The 17255-nt window shown below is 39.6% G+C and overlaps 1 protein-coding gene across 3 annotated transcripts in view; it reads right to left on the bottom strand.

Moving 5' to 3' along the window:
- Positions 1-17255, bottom strand: part of EXOC4 (exocyst complex component 4) — an 800870-nt gene that overhangs the window by 156650 nt on the left and 626965 nt on the right. For all 3 annotated transcript variants that reach the window (XM_061414736.1, XM_061414737.1, XM_061414738.1), the window contains one exon: positions 7925-8061. In XM_061414736.1, coding sequence (XP_061270720.1) covers positions 7925-8061 — 137 coding nt within the window. The remainder of the gene's footprint in view (positions 1-7924; positions 8062-17255) is intronic.

The raw sequence follows: 17255 nt of genomic DNA, 5'->3' as shown, positions 1-17255 counted from the left end.
GTATATGGCTTTCTATTTAAGTCAGTCATTTGCTGGCAGCAAAACTAGAACATTTCCTGTTTTTCCTCTCACTGTAATCAGGATTTGGCTGTCCAAATTAGAACTGCCCTAATTACTCCTCAGCAGGTGCCAGTCTGGGGGAGGGCAACACGTGGGAAGAGAGGAAGTAAGGACACTTTACATCTTCAGACTCGCACAGTAAGGAAACACTTTCTTCCGAGCCTGGAAAGCCTGACTAAGTGACAGGTAACAGGCACCACAGGGTTCTGTGTGCGTGTGTGAGCGCGCTGTTGTGTAACAACCACGTAAACGATTTTCTATTTAATCCCCGGTAGAGCTTCACAGGAGTACTTTTCCCAACTCTGAGATAAATTCAGCAACTGTGGTAGACCAGGACAGAGAAGACTCTGAAGAAGGAACAGTGTGATCGTGGGCACCAGTAAGTCGACATCATTCCAGAGAATTTGGCCAGGAAGGACACCAAAATGATTAGTCCCTCGGGAGAAGGAATCACGATACCTGTTGACCACAAGGTATCAAGAACCAAAAGTAATGCGTATTTTCCAAGAGAAAAGCATGGGGGTTGGCCAAAAAGTGGATTCGGATTTTCCCACAGGATGGCACGGAAACATCCGAGTGAACTTTCTGGCCAACCCAGTAGTATAATAGATTGGTGCATTGTTTGGACAAAACGGTGAACTATAAATGACAGAAATCATTCCTTTGAGAAGGACAGAGCATGGTGAACAAAACTACCTGTGAGCCTGTCTAAAGCCAGTTACTATATTTGTTGCACTGAATCCAACCCCCAAACACAATTTTAGCAATGTTCATTCTTTCTCTCCTGCATCGATAATTTTCCCTTTGTCCTAAATAATTTTCTTAAAATATAAACATGCACTTATTTCTATTTAAAATAACAGCTAAAACAATTAAAAAACCCTTCATGTGGTCTCAATTCCCCAGCTATCACTCCATTTCTCTGTTCCCTTTCACAGCAAAACTCACTGTAAAAGTTCTGCCTATATTTACAAGTTCTCTACTCCCAGATTCTTTTTTAAGTCCGTATCAATCTAGGTTTCCCATCTACGAGTCCATGGAAACAACTCTTGTGACAATCAGGAATACCCCCGTGTTCCATTTATCACTCAAAGATGAGTTCTAACACGATCCTATAGCAGCACTGGGACAAAGGATCCCTCCATCCCTTCACTTGGTTTCCTGGACCCCACACTGTCTTCTTCTTCCTCCTACTTCGCTTCTCAGTCTCCTTTGCTGGTTTCTCATCTTACAAACTTCTTAAATTCCACAGTCCTTTTCTCTGTCATAGTAATACTCAATCCCCTAGAGATTTCATGTAGTCCATAGTTTTAAATACCATTTATATACACTATTTATATGTTGGTGGCTGAGAATACCTATCTCCAGGGCAGACTTCTTTCCTTTTGATACATACATCCAACTGCCCATCCCATAGCTCCATGTGGTTGCCTAATACACACTCCAAATTGGAATCTTATCTACTGCCCCCAAACCTGCCATGTTCTCCATCTCAATTCTGGCAACTCTGACTTTTCACCATTTAAATGAAAAATCCTGAATCATTTTTGACAGCTTTCTTTCTCTCACACTCTATCCAGTCCGGCAGGGAGTTCTGTTGGCTGGCCCTTACAAATACAGTCGATCTTTGAGCAATGCAGGGGTTAGGCGCACTGACTTCCCGCACAGTTAAAAATCCATATACTATTTCTGCCTCAAAAACCAAAGATTGATTAGTGACTCACCCAGGGGCACGAAACTGAAACAGTCTGGACAGAATCAGGACCCAAACCCTAAGTTTTTTGATTCCACATGCTGGAATCAAACACAAACTTTCCCTCACACTTAAAGATGTGCAGAATGAAAATCCAGGTACTGTATTTATTGAAAAAAATGTGCATATTAGTAGCAGACCCATGCAGTAGAAACTTGGGCTGTTCAAAGATCAACCATGTATTCAGAATTCAACCAGTTCTCACCCCCTGTGCTGCTGCTAACCAGTATGAGCTGCAATTCTCACCTGGATGACCGCAACAGGCTCTCGTCAGCCTCCCTGCTTCCATCTGTGTAACCCCTACAGCCTACTCTTGATACTTATATTTAAAAATAAAAATCAGACCATATCTGCTTGTAGGCACAGCTCTTGCAATGGCTCCTGTTTTAATCAGAATAGAAGTCAACAGCCCTACAGTGGCCTATGAGGCCCTACACGCCTGGCCCTCTGTTCCCTTTCGGATATCTTTCTAGTTCCTTCCTGCTCAGTTTACCCCCTGAGCTGGCCTCCTTGTTGGTTCTGAAAAGTGTCATGTGTAGTCATGCTTGAGGGCCTCTGTCCTTTGCCAGGGCATTCTTTCCAGACAATCTTCTCTAACTCCCCAAACTCCTTCCAGTCTTTTATCAAACTTCAACATGACAGGGCCTACTGGGCACCCTACTGAAAACTGCAACCTTCTTCTCCTACATCCCAGGGTCTATTGACTCTACTCTGTCTCCCCCTGCAGGGCTTACCATTTTCTAAAATTCTTTATGGATTTATGTATTCTATTTATTGTATATCTCCTCTCTCCCATCTCCAACAGAGTGTAAACCCTAGAAAGCAGTATATTTTCTGTTTGGTTCACTGCTGTATCTACAAATCCTGGGATAAGTACTCAATAAACATTATGCTAAAGCTGAAACTCCAGTACTTTGGCCACCTCATGCAAAGAGTTGACTCATTGGAAAAGACTGATGCTGAGAAGGATTGGGGGCAAGAGGAGAAGGGGATGACAGAGGATGAGATGGCTGGATGGCATCACTGACTTGATGGATGTGAGTTTGAGTGAACTCCAGGAGTTGGTGATGGATAGGGAGGCCTGGCGTGCTGCGATTCATGGAGTCGCAGAGTCAGACACGACTGAGCGACTGATCTGATCTGAAACATTCATTAAATGAATGAAATTCTAGAGACCAAGCAAATGAACTGTTTTAAGGATCAAGTAATTAACTGTGTCAAGAGTAACTGAAATTAAATAATATTTTGATAGGTTTAATAAATTTAGTCAAGAACCATGGGGCACAGAAATAATTCAAAGCATAGACTCATAGAACCACTGCTGATAATCTTAGATGTATCCTGGCAGATTGAAAAATGCCTGAGAACAAATGCCCTGATGTTCATAAAAGAAGGTATATTACAGAAATTGGGTAAGTTTGGAACTATAGGCAAAAATTCTAGAATAGATTATTAATGATGGTTTATGAACAATTAGGAGGTGGTACTCACTAGGAAATAGGAAGATCTCACAATTAAACAAGTAACATGACTTTGTTCCTTTCCTAACTGGGTATGTCACTGACTTGAATGAAGCAATGGTAAAATTTGGCTCAAAGTCAAGAGACTTTGTTTCTAAGATGCAGAGTTCTTAACAAAAAGTCTGGCAAAGCTGGAGGTGATGAATGCTAAAAATGAAGGGATGAGAGGATTCCAGAACAAAGAACTAGGTATTGTCTACTGCTGTCTTCTAATGCCCATCATGGGGATACAGAAGGAAGGACTAGCTGCACTGTAAGGATCAGAGCTGGGCGGACACTAGTAAGAAATCTAAGTCTCTTGTAGGATGCATGATGAAATATAGGGGTATTGACCATGGGTGGTAGTAAAGGTAATCTTTGTCATGATCATCATTGTCATTATCAGAACAATATGAATAGCTAATCATTTGGGAGGGGGCTTACTATTTTGCTAAGACAGCTCTATAAAGTTGACATTTTCAAAACAATAGTATGAGGGAAGAACTATTATTTTCTCTTTCTGTAGATGAGAAAAGTAAGGCACAGAGAGGCTGAGTAACTCGGTTCAAGGTCAAAGCTAATAGGTGACAAAGCTGGTATTGAAGTTCAGGCCCCAGAGACTGCTCTTGAGCTATAGTCCAGGGTTTATAGTGAGAAAAACATATGACCCCCTGAAGTACTGACTAGTATATGGATGTCAATCTCAACAGAAGTCTTGAGAGATATAGAGCGCAAAATTCTTAATTTAGCCCTGTCCTGTCAAACATTTTTTAAATGACATAGGCAAAGAAACCAAAAGATTGCTTATAAAATCAAGAATGACATGGAATTTGGAGGAATAGCTATGATTATTTTGATGACAGAATGAGGATTCAAAAATATCTCAATAGACTGAAATGAGCTAAAAATAACATTAAGTCCAATGGCTACATGTGAGATCTTGAATTTAAGTTAAAAAAAAAAATTCCTTCAAATACAGCTTAGAAAAGATAAGGCCAATTTCAGCTAGTGTTTCTTCTTACACTTTCCTACCCTCTACAGCCAGACAGTGACCATGTCCTACAAATTCAGCCCCTCGTGTCTCTTGGTCTGCCCCTTCCCCTCCATTTCCCCCATGTCTCCTCTAATTCAGGTGCTCTGCCTCTCTCCACTACACCTCCACACTCTTGCCTTTCCAATCCATCTTACTCAAGCTCAGAAACATCTCCCTAAAGCACAGGTCTGCCCGGGCACTCCCTGTTTACTCATCTTCAGTGGTTCCCACTCCCTAACTTTAAAAGGTCAAGTTCCTTGAACCTGGTATTCAACAGCCTCTATTTTGGCTTGGCCATCTTTTCCAAAACCCCAAAGTTCATCCTTTTCCTGCTCTTCCCCACCTTCTTGACATTGTTCTGGTTCCTTCATTCCTTCAGCCCCTTCAGCTTAAATCCTGTCTAAATCCTCCTTGTTTTAGGGACTTCCCTGGTGGTCTAGTAGCTAAGACTGCACACCCAACGCACCCAAAGCAGGGGTCCCAGGTTTGATTCCTGGTCAGAGCACTACATCCTGCATGCCACAACTAAGAGTTTGCATGCTGTGACTCAAGATGCAGCCGAATAAACAAATATTGTAAAAATCCTACTCATTCTTCACAAGTCCAAGTCGGTGTCTTTCCCCAAGTCTTTCTTGTCCTCTGTAATTTCTTCTTCCTAGAACATGTCATCATTGCCTATCTTACCATATTTTCCATCATAAGTTAGTGCTGTGGGTATACTTGCTTGCTTTCTTTGTCTCCTATTTTCCTTTCTATGCTTTACCAAGAATGTAAGCTCTTTAGAGATATAATCTGTAACTGACTACTTTAGTCCTACACATTCACACGCAATGAAGGATGTGTTTCGGCACTGGGTCCTACAAAAAGAAGGCAGTGGTTTTGCTGAAGTATGACAGCACATCTGGAATACTGGGCTCAGAGGGGAGTGCTCCTTTTTTAAGATAGACACTGCCTGCCTAATGGCAATGAAGAAAGAAGAGTAGGATGGTTTACGGACCCAGGATGTATCAGAAACCAAGGATGTTCAGTCTAGAGTGAAGAAACCAAAACTACTAAATGGACCGTGATAGTCATCGTCACATATCTGAAGGGCTGTTCACGTGTAAGGATGAAACTGATCTGGAAACACTCCAGGAAAAAGAACTATACTCAACCTGAGTATCATTTCAAAACAAGAATGTTCAACAGTGCTCTGTGAATTTAGTAAGCTATACAACCTCCATTATAATTAGTAATCATTGGCATTATTATTTGTTAGAAATTATGGGTTGCCCTTATGAAATATAAGAAAGAGAAGACATACCTTGCTTTAAAAAAATCTTAAAATTCAATGCCACTTAAAGTAAATGTAAAAATCGATTTTTAAAATATGTTTTTTGACTGTCATTTGGTAAATGTGACATTGGTACAACCATTATGGAATTTGGTTTTGTAAAGTTGAAAATACAGCTTTGGTCCAGATTCCTCTCTTAGACAACTAACTAAGGGCAACTAACAAGGGCAATGGCTTTTAAAATTTTTATGTGTATCTCTTAAAGGAATTTTGAAAAACTGTATTCTTTTTCCCAAATTTTAAAATTGAAATTTAGGGTGTTTTTTTTCTTTTTTTTAAGCATGAGTTCAATGGTTATAAATACATAATTTTTGGCACATTATAAATATTGATACTTTAAATCACTATTTTAAGTGTAACCAATAGAATCTCAGTACCTTAGGGATTTGATATCCACCACAATACATTTAAAATATATGAAAATAAGCTTGTAGTTCAGCTGGTAAAGAATTTGTCTGCAATGCAGAAGACCCTGGTTTGATTCCTTCGTTGGGAAAATCCCCTGAAGAAGGGAACAAATACCCACTCCAGTATTATGGCCTGGAGAATTCCAGGGACAGAGGAGCCTGTCAAGCTACAGTCCGTGGGATCACAAAGAGTTGGACACAACTAAGTGACTTCATTAATTATTATTAATGGTTAAATATTTTTCATTTTTCTCTTTGAAGTATTATTTATACTTCATTTCCTCACCAAGTTCTATCCTAATGGAATATATCTTAATGCTCAAAAGTATTTTATTATTAATCTTTTATAGTTTTCTGCAAAAAAATCATCTAATTAAAATCTAAAAATTTAAATTAAAATTTTATTTATCAAAATACTAAATGTAAACATATATTTTTTTGATGTGCCATTAGAATTATCACTTGTATATCACAATTACACAGTTGAGTATAACATATATGTTGATTATATGTATGATTTTAACCTAAATGTATTAACATTCTTGATGAATAATTACTGAACAAAAAAAAAATATTATTGGGAGTGCATCTTTCAGTGAAATGACTTTTTTTTTTTTTGGTTTGTGTAACTGTGGATAAATATTACTTACTGTTGGAGTTAAGGAGATTAAGTATTAATCTATGTTATATCCCTTGGCCAGATTAATCTTCCCTAAACACTGTTTCCTGGCTTACTTATAATGGCTCCTTATCATCTACTATTCAACATCTAAAGTTCCAAGTCTTATTTTTTTAAGACCTTTTGTTATATGGTCTTACTTTCCCTATTCAACATTATTTCCTACTATCTTCTCTAGGAACTCTGTTCGATTCAAACCTCTCCCTCCTCAACCGTTCACCTGAATATCAGATAACTATGCTTTTGCTGAGTCTTTATCCCTGCAGTGCTCCTATTTCTTCTTCCACCTCCCTAATCTCATCCATCTGTCTAAGGTTCTGAATCTATCTCACCTTCTGTGAGATTTCTCTTGACTCCAGCCTGTCACTCTCTTTAATGTTTTATTCCTTCTGCTTTTACAGTCTGTAGTGTACAAGTAGTACCTGATCCTGTGCTATACTGTCTATTCTTAATTATATATCACATAAATTTAGTATTTTATTATACATTCTTTTCTCCCCTAATTGTTTCAGGTCTTGTCAACCAGACCATAATTTGTTCCTATTATTAGCTTTTTACAAGAAGTGCCATGATCTTTTCTACAAGCTCAAAGAGAATTTTGAACTCAGAAAAAAGAAATCAGGAGGAAAATGAAAGGTTTTCAAGTTTATAACAATGATCTTTCATCTCCACTGACGCTAAAAACAGATTAACCATCCTTTCATGACAGTAGGAACGCTATAGATCAAATATCAGGAGGACTACATTTGTACTAACTAAAAGAAAACCGTATTGATTATTAAGGGTTGCTAAGAGTTCAAAATTGCTTTCTTTAAAGATCTTCTAGAATCACAAGAGGGGTTAATCAAGATCTGGACTTTCCTTGAGGAAGACACACCTTGTGAGGCTAGATGTTCATAAAAACCAAGGCTGACACTTCACCTAAGCCGCTCAGTGGCAGTGCTAGTCGGCTTTGTCCCTTTGTCCCTCCCACTCTCTGTTGATACACACGTCTGTGTCTAGGAGACTGCTGCTTTCGTATATGTTCTCATCAGGCTTCTTGACAAACTGAAGGACGGTCCTTTTCTATAAAGGTGGAAATTTAGGCTATGAAGGCAGTATCACCCACCGCCCCAATGGTCAAGTTCTAAACTGACTGCTTAGCCCCACAGACGCTCTACCTGTAGGCTGCAGAGCACGTGTCCTTGTACTCCTGCAGCTTCACGCACACCATGTTGAGGAACTGATCTGAGTAGGCACTCAAGTCGTGCATCAGGTTCATGAGGTCTTGCACTGTCTTCTCCACAATGATTGTGCTCTGGAAAAGAACACAGAGAGGACGCAGAAGCTGATGAGGGTTTTGACTCAGGTAATGTGTAGGACAAGGAAGGACAACTGAAGGATGTAATCACTTAAGACACCTGAACCTTCCTAGAAAGACATGACATTTAAAACTACTCACAAAAAAAGAAATAAGTATCTTACATAGGGCTGATCCTCCCAAGACCTGAGAAGGTGTTTTTTATGGAAGGACACAGGACAGGGAATTTCAAACTGATTTCATGAAATTCTTGGCATTCACAAGATATCTCTCTGTGGCTTTTAAGAAAGGAAATACATATTCAGTTGCAGTCGATTTATCATCCTCAGGGTTCTACTTTCAGATTAGGGATCGCGACAGGCAGCCTGAAGAAAAAGCCTTCCAGGAGTTGTTTTTAAAAGTTTCAAAACCATCAATCTATTAAGGATACCAAATAACATTTGTATTGTGCCTTACAGCTTGTAGAATGTTTTCACATATACAGCATATGTTACCCTCACTTGAAACTCACATAATAATGATAATCACGAACACTTACGCATTCTTACAAGTGCAGAGTACTGAGCTAGACACTGTACATGCTTTATCTCATTTAATCCTCTCAACAAAGCCATCAATTGAATCCCTTAACCATCCCCAGTGTAAAAAGGAGGAAACAGGCTTAGAGAAAGAAAAAAGCAAAGCAAGGACTCCAGACTTGTCTTTTCACTACACCATGGCACTTTAGAAACATTTCTCATGAGATCATGGTGCTTCTTGTTTTTGTCACTGTAGAAGCAGTGTCCAAATAGATGTGTTTTAAAAGCGAATTAAAGGAATATCCAAGGGAAAAAATAAACCCATCTTTAGAGACTAATAATACTGTGCAGTGAAACAATGCTATATCTAAAAAGAGGCATTTTCAATAAATTCTATATTTTTGCTTAAGAATAAGAAAAAGGTGGCACGCCAAGCCAGAAAAAAAGAAAAGGTATAATTGTTCAAACCATTTGTTTGTGCCGCTTTCCCAAAGAGCTCAATTACACTGGAGTAAATATTAATCGCACGCTTAGCATTTTGGAATCCTTTGGTCAATAACTGGTTTAATGAATATGTATTTATTTATATAGAATTCCAGACTGAGCCAGAAAAGTGAACATTAAATTTTTTTTTTTTTTTCCCAGTCTGACAGTAACCTTTGAAATAATCAAAGGCATTTTATTCTGCTTAAATACAGACTATGGGGTACAGGGTTTTGGTTTTCTTTCTTCTACAGTCAAAAAGAACGGACAAAAGTGTACAGCTTTTCTCAACACAGTGGGGGACCAGCTTAAGTTATGAGTTTACACGTACGTGCTTATTTAGGCTAATTTGGGTCTAGAAGTTTCTTCTTTGCCTCTCCTCTCCCCACACCCCAAGTAAAATAATCAGAAGATGAAAAGGAAGGAGCAGTTACATCGTGTAGGGAAAACTCCATGGGAAACCAAATTACAGTCTCTACAGAATCCCCACAAGTTCAACTTCCTTTTCTGTATTGATTTTAAGATTAAAGCACTGCAGCTTCACCCTGATCCATAATTCTGTTCCTTGGTGTTTGTGTGTGAATGACAGGAATTGATTCTGCTCAGCTACATGTCCCTGTGCTGCTATGAAGAATCAAAAATCCTCATCCTGATTAAGAACACAGGATATCCTACCACACGTGGAACAGCAATTAATAAAAGGAGAGTGGACTCCAGCCATCCTAACAAAGACCATTTAAAATCTGAAACACTGCAGGGAAGATGAGCACAAGCAGATGGCTCAGATCACTGAGAAAAAGGGCCTGGTTCTATTTCCTATTATGCTATTGATAATCCACTCTGGGACAGTTTTGGGGAGCTCCTGCCTTTCTGATGGCTCCATCTAGCTTTCTGGTAACCAAGGAGAACTTGATGGTCCTCTACGGGCCTTCATCACTCAACTGGTACCTTGGTGCTTGCAGACTTTGGGAATACTGTGTTACTGTCCCAGGTCATCTCAGGTGTGTTTGTTCCTCCTAATTAGACTATCGACTTCTCATAGTGACACTGGTGTTCTTCTTTTCTGAAACCGTCCCTGTGTCACACAGCAGCTTCCCTCTAGCTATTTCACACACGGCAGTGTATATATATGTCAGTGCCTACTCTCACAGGTGGGATGCAGAAGGGCGGGCGGGAGGCTTATGAGGGAGTGGATATGTATATACTTACAGCTGATTCACACTGTTGTACAGCAGAAACAAACACAACATTGTAAAGCAATTATCCTCCACTAAAAAAATCTTAAACTCAGCCAACTTAAAAAAACAACAACAACAAAACATAACCTTCCCATCCTTCCCTTTCTTCACGTATTCTGTAATTTCTTAGGATCTTCAGCACAGCACTACTAATCAAAGAAACAGGACTAATAATGTTAACTCATATAAATAATGTGAGGGATGTCATATATGTGAAGGACGTGAGACACATACATCTTTGTATTTTGAAGTCTCTGGGTGGATTCAGTTTGGTCTGTATTTATCCCAGGGCTTTTGGGTGACTAGAATTGTGCTGATATCAGCTGGAAGGGAAGGAGAGGTTGGAAGCACATAGAAATATCCCCTGGAGATAAAGGTTTTGGGGTAAACAGAAAGTACCTGCAGGGAATGATTAGAATGCCATGGTTTAATTCTAATGGTTGTGCTCAACACAGAGCCTATGTGATGCTATATGATTATATACAATTTTCCAGCTATTTGCTTGGTTTTCCTTGTCATGGTAGCACTCTGGATAATCAATCACTACATTCTCTTCAAGGAAAATGACACTGTAGTTTGCCAAATGATGGGCATTTTTACAGGGGAAAAAGATTCCATTTTCCAAGAATTTATAACAATTTCCAAATCAGTGGCTCTGACAGATAAATACTGAAAATATCAAATGTCTAACAAGGTCAATCCTGTTTTTATTTATTTGATCCCTTTGGCATCACAAATGATTTATTGTCTCATTATTAATTTGGCGATTTGCCAGTGGTGACTATAATGACTTCATCATAAGTAAAACCTTGATTTTATTCATTATAATTGCCATTAAACATATCACACATGATTGATATTTGTTTAAAAATAACTCAATTCTCATTTCTTGCAACCTATTACCAGGTAATAAGTCTGAGCTTGACATGAAAAATGAGAACAGGAAAAACAAAAAAAAAATCCCAGGATAGCTGAGGCAATAAAAAAAAAAAAATTGCTATGAAGAATAAACAACTAAAGTTTCTTACAGGGATATATCAGCAATGTAAAATAAGAAGATGATATATAAGGACTAGCTCTTTGGTTCTGCACTTAAAATTTTTAAGGAATGAATAAATGAATAAACATGATTGGACATTAAAGACCTTGTCCACTTAGCCCAAGTCCTAATGGGGTACAGCAACCAGTGGTAAACTTTTTTTTTTTTAATAGCAGGATAGTTGATTTACATTGTTATGTTAGTTTCAGGTGTACAGCAATGTGAATCAGTTATATACGTATATACATACACACATGTACATATAGCTGCTCTTTTTTAGATTATTTTCCCACACAGGTCATTACAGAGTATTGAGGAGAGTTCCCTAGGCTATATAGCAGGTCCTTATTAGTTATCTATTTTATACATAGTAGTGTGTATATTGGAGAAGGCAATGGCACCCCACTCCAGTACTCTTGCCTGGAGAGTCCCATGGACAGAGGAGCCTGGTGGGCTGCAGTCCATGGGATCGCTAAGAGTCGGACATGACTGAGCGACTTCACTTTCACTTTTCCCTTTCATGCACTGGAGAAGGAAATGGCAACCCACTCCAGTGTTCTTGCCTGGAGAATCCCAGGGACGGGGGAGCCTGGTGGGCTGCCGTCTCTGGGGTCGCACAGAGTCGGACATGACTGAAGTGACTTAGCAGCAGCAGCAGTGTGTATATGTCAATCCTGATCTTCAAATTTATCCCTCCCCCACTTAACCCCTAAATAACCATAAGCTTGTTTTCTGTACCTATAACTCTATTTTTGTTTTGTAGATAAGCTTATTTGTACCCTTTTAAAAGATTCCATGTATAAACAATATCATGATATTTGTCTGTCTGTCACTTCCTTACTTATAGTCTCTTCCATCACGTCACAAAATCCTTTTGATGGGTGACTATACCTTCATCTCTACTGCCTAGGAGAAGGTAACTGGTACATTGCAGGTGCTCAACAGATGGTTATTAGATGAACTGATGCACATTCAGAACAAGGTGAAAAGACAGAATAGAATTATAACGCAGGATAATGGTTCAAAAGCCTGATTTGGTAATGTTGAATCAGAATACAGTCTCTATTACTACATTCAGTTCAGTTCAGTTCAGATCAGTCACTCAGTTGTGTCTGACTCTTTGCGACCCCATGAATCACAGCATGCCAGGCCTCCCTGTCCATCACCAACTCCTGGAGTTCACTCAAACTCATGTGCATCCAGTCGGTGATGCCATCCAGCCATCTCATCCTCTGTCATCCCCTTTTCCTCCTGCCCCCAATCCCTCCCAGCATCAGAATCTTTTCCAATGAGTCAACTCTTCGCATGAGGTGGCCAAAGTACTGGAGTTTCAGCTTTAGCATCATTCTTCCCAAAGAATACCCAGGGCTGATCTCCTTTAGAATGGACTGGTTGGATCTCCTCACAGTCCAAGGGACTCTCAAGAGTCTTCTCCAACACCACAGTTCAAAAGCATCAATTCTTCGGCGCTCAGCCTTCTTCACAGCCCAACTCTCACATCCATACATGACCACTGGAAATATTACTACATTACTGTATCCTAATTCTCATGGTTCTAAAGACTGAAGATCTTGGACTTTTCTATATAAACAGTCCTAATTTCCCCTAATTGTTTTATTTTTCTTTAATGACAATCCATAAATATATATACACACACAACTAAATTGCTAATTTAAAGTTTTAAGCTGTAGAAATAAATTCTCAACTCAGGAAAAAACAAAAAACTTTAGTTTGGAGAATGTGGTCTCTGTATGTGTGCTGTTTCAGCCCTTGGATCAGAGATGGTTCAGAGATGCAGCAAATAGCCTAGGGTCCTGGGAAACTGCTTTAGGAAGAATTTGAAAGAAAAGAGTAAATCCATCTATCACTTTAGACATGCCCCACCACACCCCCTCAGCAAGACAAACAGCAATAATTGTGGAGGGAGGGGCTTTTCCTAATATTTAATGATGACAATGTTTCTGTTTAGGAGGCTATATCCAACTACAAGTTGCCAGATCTCATCACTGCATATTGTCCTTCCAGTTACTATCAGCTCGAAGTTGTTGTTGGCTGTAAACAATGACAAAGACAATAATGACAGAAATCTTCTTTCTGGTTGATAATCTATATTTTGATTTCTGTGATGTTGAAAATAATCTGAATTGGTTTGCTCCTTTAATAAGCCAACTGGTAAAAGACTATGCACCCAAGGAGTTGGTGACTAAGGAAACTGCCTCTGCTCCACTCCTCCCAATCATGCTTCTATAGCCCATCATTCTCATGTAACCCGTGGCGCCCTTCATGGCATGGCTCTGTCTACCCCTCCAGCCTCAATAGTGCCATTCCCCCTTGCTCTCTAAGATCTGGCTACATGAGGCTGCTTCCATTTTTCCTTCTCATTTCAAGGCTCTGTACTTGCCTATAAAGTTCAGTCCCTTGCCTTCCTTTCCTAGAGCACTTTCTCCTATCCTTCAGGTCTTAGATAAGAACTCCTTTCTGTGGGAAGATTCTTCCTAACCTTCACTAGGTTCTCCTGTTACAAGCACTTAGAACATATTTATCTATACAGCCATCTCTCCTTCCCCTTCTTTTGGTTCTGTTTCTCTGGGGAGCCCAGATTAGTCGAGGAGGGGGCTACTGATTGGGAGGGACATCTGGTCGGTGGTTACACGCACACATGTTATATCTCAACTCTGAACAATTTATATCCAGCCATTACACAAATGAATAGGCATCCCTTCAAAACTCTGTCTGAGAATACCATATGTAAGCATATAAGGCTTCTATTATAATGATTTTCACTTAGGGTGTATTTTTAAAATGTGAAGATGCAGCAGTATTGTTGGCAATATTATTATAGACCACCGTTATAAATGAGAACTGTTCCGAAAGAACAGAAGTTTTGTGGAGAAAGAGCAGAGAATTTAATAAATTGATTAAATATATACATATTTATTAAGTAAATATTTCTTGTATGCCAAATACTAACCTAACTGTAGGAGACAGAGATCCAGAAGAGACAAATTTCCTGACTCCAGTAATCTTAGATAGGAGGAAGAGACATCAATTCAGTTCAGTTGAGTCACTCAGTTGTGTCCAACTCTTTGCAACCCCATAAACTGCAGCATGCCAGGCCTTCCTGTCCATGACCAACTCCTGGAGTTTACTCAAACTCATGTCCATTGAGTCCGTAATGCTATCCAACCATCTCATCCTCTGTCGTCCCCTTCTCCTTCTGCCTTCAATCTTTCCCAGCATCAGAGTCTTTTCAAATAAGTCAGCTCTTCGCATCAGGTGGCCAAAGTATTGGAGTTTCAGCTTCAGCATCAGTCCTTCCAATGAATATTTAGGACTGATTTCTATTAGGATGGACTGGTTGGATCTCCTTGCAGTCCAAGGGACTCTCAAGAGTCTTCTCCAACACCACAGTTCAAAAGCATCAATTCTTTGGTGCTCAGCTTTCTTTATAGTCCAACTCTCACATGCATACATGACTACTGGAAAAACCATAGCCTTGACTAGATGGACCTTCGTTGGCAAAGTAATGTCTCTGCTTTTTAATATGCTATCTAGGTTGGTCATAACTTTCCTTCCAAGGAGTAAGCGTCTTTTAATTTCATGGCTGCAATCACCATCTGCAGTGATTTTGGAATCCCCCCCCGCCCCCCGCCCAAATATAGTCAGCCCCTGTTTCCCCATGTATTTGCCATGAAGTGATAGGACCAGATGACATGATCTTAGTTTTCTGAATGTTGAGCTTTAAGCCAACTTTTTCATGCTCCTCTTTCACTTTCATCAAGAGGCTCTTTAGTTCTTCACTTTCTGCCATAAGGATGGTGTCATCTGCATATCTGAGGTTATTGATATTTCTCCCGGCAATCTTGATTCCAGCTTGTGCTTCCTCCAGCCCAGCGTTTCTCATGATGTACTCTGCATACAAGTTAAATAAGCAGGGTGACAGTATACAGCTCTGATGTACTCCTTTTCCTATTTGGAACCAGTCTGTTCCATGTCCAGTTCTAACTGTTGCTTCCTGACCTGCATACAGATTTCTCAAGAGGCAGGTCAGGTGGTCTGGTATTCCCATCTCTTTCAGAATTTTCCACAGGAGGAGACGTACAAGTTCACAAATATGGACAAAACAGTGTCATAGACACTGCCACCCTGGGCATCTGTATATATGGCAGTAGAGGTACAGAGGAGGAAAGAGTTCACTGGACTACTGTAGAAGGGGTGGAAGGAGTCCTGAGAAAGAGGAAGATACAACTGAACTGAGTCCACAAAGACAAATAGCAACTTGTCAATTGACAAAGAAGGCAAGAAAAATACTTATGCTTATGGTAGATGGAATAGAATAATCAGGACATGGTGTGGGATTCTGGGAATTGCACGTGGTTCCTCACGGCTGGGGTGAGAGTGTGCTGTGTTTGTGCAGATTGGGAAGGCAGGCAGAGAGAGGACCCCGGAAGCTAGATCCTGGAGGCCTTTTTACAACACATACAAACAGGGTATCTAAATATTTTGAATATTCCTTCTCCAGCAAGAAAATACAACAAATTAATCCCAATTGATGTCACTAGTCACTAGATGATCCACTTCAAGTACAGGAAGACAATTTCAGAAGGCTCTATTCTACCGTTCAGAAAAGAAAAACATAGAGCCAAAAGGGAAATACGTTCTGAGTTCTGGCAGCCTCAAGAGTCAGGTAGAATTTATAAGTAGGCTTAAACAAAGAAAATATAAGGTTAAATTCTGGGCAATCAAAAAGACTATATCCCTGTAGAAGTCACAAAAGTGCTCATAAAATTTATCTGCCAAGTAAAAACTTGAAATACACATGATGTAAATTACTAATAATACTTATTTTTTAACATTTTGAATAGAGGATCATTTATGGTTGAATACAATCTGTGCCTAACATTATAAGCACAGCTGGCTTTTTATGAGGTTTATTTAGGGGGTTGTGATTTCATATTCAGAACAAAACAAATAGCAGGCGAGGGGAAAGAAGTGTGGAACAGTTGTGCTTAATTAGACTGTGAGATCCCAGGGGGCATCTTTGTTTCCTGAGCTAACACTAGATAACAAAGGAATACTTGTTGACTTATATACTTCAAATCAATGTAACTCTATGGCCTGGTTATCAATTCCCCTTGATGTGTAATGGAACCCAGAGAGGCAAAATAATCAACAATCGGTGAGCATTAGCACTTGCAAGAAGTATCCCCAAGTCTGCCCTCCCCTCTAAACACAAACATATTTCAAAGGTTATTATTCTGCCAACTACCTAGTGCTACATGTTAGGAGGGTCACAGAACTATCATAGTAACAAAATTAGCAGCTATAGTACTTCATTTTTGTCAAGCAATGTTCTTGGTATAAAGCACGGTCTCTTTACAAAGGGGTGATGACTGTCTACTTGGGATAATATCATTCAGAACAAGAAATGAGTGGCATTCCAAGAGATGAAATTAAGTGTGAAAGACGATGGAGGAGGAGTCAGGGAGCATGAACTGGGACCTGGAGGACGGGTCAGGTTGGATACATGGAAAGCAAGAGGTAAGATATTTCAGGCTAGAGAAACGGCGTTGCAAAGGCTGGGAAGGAGGATTGAGCTGGTCTCACATAGCAAAGAGAAGTCAAGGGTGGTTGGAGAAAGGTTGACCAGACAGGGGAGAACCAGTTTGTGGAAACCCTGAATGACAAGCTAAAGGCCTTTTCCTGCAGATGGAGAGAAAGAGGGCAGTGTATTAGACAGTGGAGCCCAGAAACTGAATTCTAGTGTCAAAAGCAACTTGCTGTCCACAGTCTAATTATCTTAAGCCACGTTACAATTATGGTCCTAGATGGAATCTTAGTTTGGAAAAGCTAGTTGTGAAGAACAGCTTTGTAACATTTGGGAAATTTAAAAACAGACTAGATATTATATGA

This window comes from Bos javanicus, chromosome 4 (genome assembly GCF_032452875.1).
Source record: "Bos javanicus breed banteng chromosome 4, ARS-OSU_banteng_1.0, whole genome shotgun sequence".
NCBI classification, from domain to species: domain Eukaryota; kingdom Metazoa; phylum Chordata; class Mammalia; order Artiodactyla; family Bovidae; genus Bos; species Bos javanicus.
This window is presented reverse-complemented; position numbering and strand designations above follow the sequence as displayed.